Here is an 8,942-nt window from a genome sequence, read left to right on the forward strand (position 1 = left end):
GAACATATGGTTACTGAAACTACTACTACTAGAGAAAGATGTACAGTAAAGTTAAAGATGCCAGTTAATATAATACTGAAAAGAAATAGAAATAAGATAAATAAACAAACAAGGAGAGAAATTAATGGACATTATAGGCCAAAGAAAATAGATGGGTCTTTAAATTTGATTTAAAACTAGTGATGGTGGGACAGGACTTAATTTCTATAGGGACATTATTCCAGAGTCTAGGGGCAGCAACAGAAAAAGCCCTATCACCTTTAGTTTTTAGGATGAAAAACTAAAGGTGATAGTTAACGGCTTTAACAGGCAGCCAGGTACGGGACGCTGTGGCGACCAGAAGAAGAGATGAGCAAATGTTCCTTATTTAGTCCTGTAGTCTGGAGGAAGCTGCACATCAACACAACAACAGCTCATATTATTCAGGAGGTCATACTGTAGCCTATATTTCAGAAATGCAGCAGAGAACAACATTGACCATAAAATGTTTGTTTTAGGTTTTAGGTTTTATTCTTTGTGCCCTGTTTGTAAATGACAACATGCTGACTTGAACCCGATATAAGAATATAATAACGGGGAGATTCCCGCTTCAGGGCGCTGTCGTGTTTGTCGCACAGGAAGCTTTCTGGCAGAAGTAGCTTGAGAATTATTTCATTTTAGATTTTTTATTCAGTGTGGCGGTCACTCATGGGCAGTACTCGCTCTTTCTCGGTTCCACTGAACGTAGGAGCCGTTGACAATGAATTCGGCTTAAATGCGAGCACGTTAACAAACACATATGTCTTTTTAAATGCTCAGCGTCTTCTAAGACAGAAACAGCAGCTTCCGGGCTCGGTGGAATGAGACTACCCATGGTGCCCCGCGCGGCCCGTTGCCAGGATACGGTGCGTTTCCATGGTTGTCCTCCTGTTAGCGGCTCTCCGGACTCAGACAAAGCAGGTGAACAGCTGCCGTTAAAGCCGTTTATTCGACTCTGTTTAGATATAAACAGCGCGTGTTTACGGAATAAACCGTTTAAACTCTCCCGCGTGTGTCCGTTTGTCGGTGGCGGGGTTTTACCATGTGGCTAATGTTAGCTTAGCATCGTGTTTTTCCAGTAAATTCGCTTTAGCCGGACATTGCACGGGTCACGTTGACCGGAAGTTGGTTTAAAGGGGCTGGTTCGGTGGGGACCGGGTCAGATACATGTCCGGTGTCCTATGGAGCGGGCCGAGCGGGGGAAAGCCGCCCTGCTGCTGAGGAACCAGCCGTACGACGAGAGCCTGGAGGTGGCCGACGCCGAGGAGATAGCGAGCGTCTCCAGCCAGACCCCCCGCAACCAGCGTCAGGTAACTCCCACCTGTCCCCCACCTGTCCCCCACCTGTCCCCCACCTGTCCCCCACCTCACCTGGCACGAGCCACGGCCGTGTCCTAGATTATTTACGTCCTAATCTGTTTAAACGTGAACTGATTGGTGCTCGTTCTGGACTGGCTGAGCGGCCAGGTGGGTGTCACCTGATGACCCCAGGTGATCACTTGATCTCTGTCCCGTCAGTCCGAGTCCAGGAGGAGCAGGAGAGTCCGCGGCCGGATGTCGGCCAACAGCAGCAGCAGCAGCAGCGACGAGTTGGAGGACAGCCGCGTGCCTCAGAGAGCCAAGGAGCCGGCGGTGGTGATGGCGGGGGGACAGGATGGGGTCAGTCCCAATGAGGAGGAAGACGAAGAGGAGGAGGAGGAGGAGGAGGAGGAGGAGGACTCTGAGGAAGACGATACAGACGACGACGAAGACCCGGCAGAGGTCCTGGAGGGAGCGTACGACCCCGCCGACTACGCCAACCTACCGGTCAGCACCGAGGTCAGGGAGCTGTTCCAGTACATCACACGGTGAGAAGCCGCCTTAAAACACTATGTTTCCCAATGGGACTTTTGTATTGAATTGCTAGCATTAGCCACGCCTCCGCTAAGGGTCTGAGGACAGGAGGAAAGACGGCTACCTGAGGACAGACCTGAGGACGTAGAGCAGATGGAAGTGAAGCAGAAATAAGGTGATCGTCACAGAGAGGATACTGAAACACTGTCCCCTGTCTCCTCCTGTCCCCTGTCTCCTCCTGTCCCCCGTCCCCTCTGTCTCCCCCTGTCTCCTCCTGTCCCCCTGTCCGCTCTGTCTCCTCCTGTCCCCTGTCTCCTCCTGTCCCCCCGTCCCCTCTGTCTCCTCCTGTCTCCTCCTGTCCCCCGTCCCCCTGTCTCCTCCTGTCCCCCGTCCCCCTGTCTCCTCCTGTCTCCTCCTGTCCTCCTGTCCCCCCGTCCCCTCTGTCGCCTCCTGTCTCCTCCTGTCCCCCGTCCCCTCTGTCTCCTCCTGTCTCCTCCTGTCCTCCTGTCTCCTCCTGTCCTCTGTCTCCTCCTGTCTCCTCCTGTCTCCTCCTGTCCTCTGTCTCCTCCTGTCCCCCCGTCCCCTCTGTCGCCTCCTGTCTCCTCCTGTCCCCCGTCCCCTCTGTCTCCTCCTGTCTCCTCCTGTCCTCCTGTCTCCTCCTGTCCTCTGTCTCCTCCTGTCTCCTCCTGTCTCCTCCTGTCCTCTGTCTCCTCCTGTCCCCCCGTCCCCTCTGTCGCCTCCTGTCTCCTCCTGTCCCCCGTCCCCTCTGTCTCCTCCTGTCCCCCTGTCCGCTCTGTCTCCTCCTGTCCCCTGTCTCCTCCTGTCCCCCCGTCCCCTCTGTCTCCTCCTGTCTCCTCCTGTCCCCCGTCCCCTCTGTCTCCTCCTGTCTCCTCCTGTCCCCCCGTCCCCCTGTCTCCTCCTGTCCCCCGTCCCCTCTGTCTCCTCCTGTCCTCTGTCTCCTCCTGTCCCCCGTCCCCTCTGTCTCCTCCTGTCCTCCTGTCTCCTCCTGTCCCCCCGTCCCCTCTGTCTCCTCCTGTCCCCCGTCCCCTCTCTCTCCTCCTGTCCCCCGTCCCCTCTGTCTCCTCCTGTCCTCCTGTCTCCTCCTGTCCCCCCGTCCCCTCTGTCGCCTCCTGTCTCCTCCTGTCTCCTCCTGTCCTCTGTCTCCTCCTGTCCCCCCGTCCCCTCTGTCGCCTCCTGTCTCCTCCTGTCCCCCTGTCCGCTCTGTCTCCTCCTGTCCCCCCGTCCCCTCTGTCTCCTCCTGTCTCCTCCTGTCCCCCGTCCCCTCTGTCTCCTCCTGTCTCCTCCTGTCCCCCGTCCCCTCTGTCTCCTCCTGTCCTCTGTCTCCTCCTGTCCCCCGTCTCCTCTGTCTCCTCCTGTCCTCCTGTCTCCTCCTGTCCCCCGTCCCCCCTGTCTCATCCTGTCCCCTGTCTCCTCCTGTCTCCTCCTGTCCCCCGTCCCCCCTGTCTCATCCTGTCCCCTGTCTCCTCCTGTCTCCTCCTGTCCTCTGTCTCCTCCTGTCTCCCCCCGTCCCCTCTGTCGCCTCCTGTCTCCTCCTGTCCCCCCATCCCCCCTGTCTCCTCCTGTCCCCCCATCCCCTCTGTCGCCTCCTGTCTCCTCCTGTCCCCTGTCTCCTCCTGTCCCTCCGTCCCCTCTGTCTCCTCCTGTCCCCCTGTCTCCTCCTGTCCCTCCGTCCCCTCTGTCTCCTCCTGTCCCCCTGTCTCCTCCTGTCCCTCCGTCCCCCCTGTCTCCTCCTGTCCCTCCGTCCCCTCTGTCTCCTCCTGTCCCCCCGTCCCCCCTGTCTTCTCCTGTCCCCTGTCTCCTCCTGTCCCCCCGTCCCCTCTGTTTCCTCCTGTCCCCTGTCTCCTCCTGTCCCCCCGTCCCCTCTGTTTCCTCCTGTCCCCTGTCTCCTCCTGTCCCCCCGTCCCCTCTGTCTCCTCCTGTCTCCTCCTGTCCTCCTGTCTCCTCCTGTACCCCCGTCCCCTCTGTCTCCTCCTGTCTCCTCCTGTCCCCCCGTCCCCTCTGTCTCCTCCTGTCCCCCGTCCCCTCTGTCTCCTCCTGTCTCCTCCTGTCCTCCTGTCTCCTCCTGTACCCCCATCCCCCCTGTCTCCTCCTGTCCCCCGTCCCCTCTGTCTCCTCCTGTCTCCTCCCGTCCCCCGTCCCCTCTGTTTCCTCCTGTCCCCTGTCTCCTCCTGTCCCCCCATCCCCCCTGTCTCCTCCTGTCCCCCCGTCCCCCTGTCTCCTCCTGTCCCCCCATCCCCCTCTGTCTCCTCCTGTCCCGGGTCCCCTATGTCTCCTCCTGTCCCCCCGTCCCCTCTGTTTCCTCCTGTCCCCTGTCTCCTCCTGTCCCCCCGTCCCCCCTGTCTCCTCCTGTCCCCCCATCCCCCCTGTCTCCTCCTGTCCCCCCGTCCCCCTGTCTCCTCCTGTCCCCCCATCCCCCCTGTCTCCTCCTGTCTCCTCCTGTACCCCCGTCCCCTCTGTCTCCTCCTGTCCCCCCATCCCCCCTGTCTCCTCCTGTCCCCCGTCCCCTCTGTCTCCTCCTGTCCCCTGTCTCCTCCTGTCCCTCCGTCCCCTCTGTCTCCTCCTGTCCCCCTGTCTCCTCCTGTCCCTCCGTCCCCTCTGTCTCCTCCTGTCCCCCTGTCTCCTCCTGTCCCTCCGTCCCCCCTGTCTCCTCCTGTCCCTCCGTCCCCTCTGTCTCCTCCTGTCCCCCCGTCCCCCCTGTCTTCTCCTGTCCCCTGTCTCCTCCTGTCCCCCCGTCCCCTCTGTTTCCTCCTGTCCCCTGTCTCCTCCTGTCCCCCCGTCCCCTCTGTTTCCTCCTGTCCCCTGTCTCCTCCTGTCCCCCCGTCCCCTCTGTCTCCTCCTGTCTCCTCCTGTCCTCCTGTCTCCTCCTGTACCCCCGTCCCCTCTGTCTCCTCCTGTCCTCCTGTCTCCTCCTGTACCCCCGTCCCCTCTGTCTCCTCCTGTCTCCTCCTGTCCCCCCGTCCCCTCTGTCTCCTCCTGTCCCCCGTCCCCTCTGTCTCCTCCTGTCTCCTCCTGTCCTCCTGTCTCCTCCTGTACCCCCATCCCCCCTGTCTCCTCCTGTCCCCCGTCCCCTCTGTCTCCTCCTGTCTCCTCCCGTCCCCCGTCCCCTCTGTTTCCTCCTGTCCCCTGTCTCCTCCTGTCCCCCCATCCCCCCTGTCTCCTCCTGTCCCCCCGTCCCCCTGTCTCCTCCTGTCCCCCCATCCCCCTCTGTCTCCTCCTGTCCCCCGTCCCCTCTGTCTCCTCCTGTCCCCCCGTCCCCTCTGTCTCCTCCTGTCCCCCCATCCCCCCTGTCTCCTCCTGTCCCCCCGTCCCCCTGTCTCCTCCTGTCCCCCCATCCCCCCTGTCTCCTCCTGTCTCCTCCTGTACCCCCGTCCCCTCTGTCTCCTCCTGTCCCCCCATCCCCCCTGTCTCCTCCTGTCCCCCGTCCCCTCTGTCTCCTCCTGTCCCCTCTGTCCCCTTTCAGCTACAGTCCTCAGTCCATAGAGCTGGATCACAGCCTGAAGCCGTTCATCCCAGACTTCATCCCAGCCGTGGGGGACATTGACGCCTTCCTGAAGGTACAGTCAGTCAGACAATACACCTGGATCTGTACGACCTCTGACCTCACAGTGACCTCTCTGCACGTGGCGTTCAGGTGCCGAGGCCGGACGGTAAATCAGACTCTCTGGGACTGTTGGTTCTGGACGAGCCCAGCGTCAAACAGTCGGACCCCACAGTGCTGTCTCTGTGGCTGTCAGAGGAGACGAAGCAGCATGGAGCTACCGAGGTACACACACCTGAGATACACACACACCTGGTATACACACACACCTGAGATACACACACACCTGAGATATACACACACCTGGTATACACACACCTGGTATACACACACACCTGGTATACACACACACCTGAGATACACACACACCTGAGATACACACACACCTGGTATACACACACACCTGAGATACACACACACCTGAGATACACACACACCTGAGATATACACACACCTGAGATATACACACACCTGGTATACACACACACCTGAGATACACACACCTGGTATACACACACACCTGAGATATACACACACCTGAGATATACACACACCTGAGATACACACACACCTGAGATATACACACACCTGAGATATACACACACCTGAGATATACACACACCTGGTATACACACACACCTGAGATATACACACACCTGGTATACACACACACCTGGTATACACACACACCTGGTATACACACACCTGGTATACACACACCTGGTATACACACACACCTGAGATACACACACCTGGTATACACACACACCTGAGATATACACACACCTGGTATACACACACACCTGAGATACACACACACCTGAGATATACACACACCTGAGATATACACACACCTGGTATACACACACACCTGGTATACACACACCTGGTATACACACACACCTGAGATATACACACACCTGAGATATACACACACCTGGTATACACACACACCTGGTATACACACACACCTGAGATACACCTGAGATACACACACACCTGGTATACACACACACCTGGTATACACACACACCTGAGATATACACACACACCTGGTATACACACACACCTGAGATACACACACACCTGGTATACACACACCTGGTATACACACACCTGGTATATACACACCTGAGATACACACACACACCTGGTATACACACACCTGGTATATACACACCTGGTATACACACACCTGGTATATACACACCTGAGATACACACACACCTGATATTCCCTCTGTTCTGTCCGTCTGTCTTGTCCCTCTGTCCATCCTCTGTCCTGTCCCGACCTGTCCCTCTGTCCTGTCCTCTGTCCTGTCCCTCTGTCCGTCCTCTGTCCTGTCCCTCTGTCCTGTCCCTCTGTCCATCCTCTGTCCTGTCCCTCTGTCCATCCTCTGTCTGTCCTCTGTCCATCCTCTGTCCTGTCCCTCTGTCCTGTCCCTCTGTCCTCCAGCTGAAGAAGGTGACTAGCGTGGCCTGTCCTCAGTCCAACCCCCGGGCCGTGGACAGCTGGGTGGACAGCATCAGCGCTCTGCACCGCTCCAAACCTCCCGCCAGCGTCCAGTACAGCCGTCCCATGCCCGACATCGATGTCCTGATGCAGGAGTGGCCGTTGGAGCTGGAGGAGCTGCTGGGACGTCTCCAGCTGCCCCCTGCCCGCCTCCGCTGCAGCCTGTCCCAGTACGTGGACGTGGTCTGCAGCCTGCTGGACGTCCCCGTCTACAGCAGCAGGGTCCAGTCTCTGCACCTGCTCTTCAACCTCTACCTGGAGTTCAGAGACTCGCAGCACTTCACCCGTAGAGCGTAGGGACGGCCGAGGACAAACTCTTCATACCTCTGTCTCTGTCTCTGTCTCTCTGTCCTCTAATAAAGGCAGCAGTCTGAAAGCCTCAATGTGTCAAATGTCCCTTTAACAGGAAGCAGAGGACACCCTACCACTTCACCCTGAACAGCACACACGGCACGGTACTCTGCAGAAAGACCAGTGTCCCTCTGGACAAAATAAGACAAAACCAGAGAGGACAGAATGAGACAAGACGGGACAAAATCAGAGAGGACAGAATAAGACAAGACGGGACAAAATCAGAGAGGACAGAATAAGACAAGACGGGACAAAATCAGAGAGGACAGAATAAGACAAAATCAGATAGTACAAAGGGAGACAAGACAAGACAAAATCAGAGAGGACAAAACCAGATAAGACAGAATGAGACAAAATCAGAGAGGACAGAATGAGACAAGACAGGACAAAATCAGAGAGGACAGAATGAGACAAGACGAGACAAAATCAGAGCGGACAGAACCAAATGAGACAGGATGAGACAAAATCAGAGAGGACAGGATGAGACAAAATCAGATAGTACAAAGGGAGACAAGACAAGACAAAATCAGAGAGGACAAAACCAGATAAGACAGAATGAGACAAAATCAGAGAGGACAGAATGAGACAAGACAGGACAAAATCAGAGAGGACAGAATGAGACAAGACGAGACAAAATCAGAGAGGACAGAATGAGACAAGACGGGACAAAATCAGAGAGGACAGAATAAGACAAAATCAGAGCGGACAGAACCAAATGAGACAGGATGAGACAAAATCAGAGAGGACAGGATGAGACAAAATCAGATAGTACAAAGGGAGACAAGACAAGACAAAATCAGAGAGGACAAAACCAGATAAGACAGAATAAGACAAAATCAGATAGTACAAAGGGAGACAAGACAAGACAAAATCAGAGAGGACAAAACCAGATAAGACAGAATGAGACAAAATCAGAGAGGACAGAATGAGACAAGACAGGACAAAATCAGAGAGGACAGAATGAGACAAGACGGGACAAAATCAGAGAGGACAGAATAAGACAAAATCAGATAGTACAAAGGGAGACAAGACAAGATGGGACAAAACCAGAGAAGAGAATGAGACAAAAACAGAGGACAAACTGAGACAAGACAGGACAGATGAGACAGGACCAAACCAGAAAAGACAGGATGAGTCAAAATCAGAGAGGACAGAATGAGACAAGACGACAGAACGCAACAGGAGAAAGTGAGACAGGACAAGACGGGACCTGACTGATAAGGAGGGCCGTCTCCGTGGTGGGACAGAGACAGACTCTGGACAAACCTCAGTCCATCATGAACCACGTCCACCATCACACAGAGCTGATTATTCTAATACAGTTCCTAATGTCAGAGCTTGTGTAGTATACGGTTCTATATCTATAAGATAAGACGTTACACAGTTATACGTAGTATAAATACACAGTGAAAGTATTTTAGTACCTGCAGCCAGTAGTACTATATAAGTACTACAGTAAAACAAAAGTAATCGCACATAACACACAAGGTAAACAATATAAGTGTAAATGTAAACCGAGAAAAATTAAATAATATATACATATATATAAATAGTTGTACTGTAGTATTATATATATATTTATATATATATATATATATATATAAATATACACACACACACACACACACACACACACATATATATATATATATATAAATATACATATATAT

The 8,942-nt window shown here is 54.9% G+C and overlaps 1 protein-coding gene across 1 annotated transcript; it reads left to right on the forward strand.

Moving 5' to 3' along the window:
• The first annotated feature begins 595 nt into the window (after positions 1 to 595).
• ift46 (intraflagellar transport 46 homolog (Chlamydomonas)) lies at positions 596 to 7,298 on the forward strand. The gene is made up of 5 exons (XM_084552813.1): positions 596 to 1,328; positions 1,536 to 1,864; positions 5,332 to 5,425; positions 5,503 to 5,634; positions 6,865 to 7,298. The coding sequence occupies exons 1-5, from the start codon at positions 1,200 to 1,202 to the stop codon at positions 7,216 to 7,218; spliced, it is 1,038 nt and encodes a 345-aa protein (XP_084408939.1). The 5' UTR covers positions 596 to 1,199; the 3' UTR covers positions 7,219 to 7,298.
• Positions 7,299 to 8,942: the final 1,644 nt, after the last annotated feature.

This window comes from Chelon labrosus (assembly GCF_963514085.1).
Source record: "Chelon labrosus genome assembly, chromosome: 1".
Taxonomy (NCBI): Eukaryota; Metazoa; Chordata; class Actinopteri; order Mugiliformes; family Mugilidae; genus Chelon; species Chelon labrosus.

What these genes read in the sequence shown, in the direction of transcription:
- ift46 (XM_084552813.1), top strand. Translation starts at nt 1,200, where the DNA reads ATGGAGCGGGCCGAGCGGGGGAAAGCCGCCCTGCTGCTGAGGAACCAG. An exon ending in CTGTTCCAGTACATCACACG is followed by an intron (nt 1,865 to 5,331) that starts GTGAGAAGCCGC and finishes GTCCCCTTTCAG; the next exon opens with CTACAGTCCTCAGTCCATAG. An exon ending in ACATTGACGCCTTCCTGAAG is followed by an intron (nt 5,426 to 5,502) that starts GTACAGTCAGTC and finishes CGTGGCGTTCAG; the next exon opens with GTGCCGAGGCCGGACGGTAA.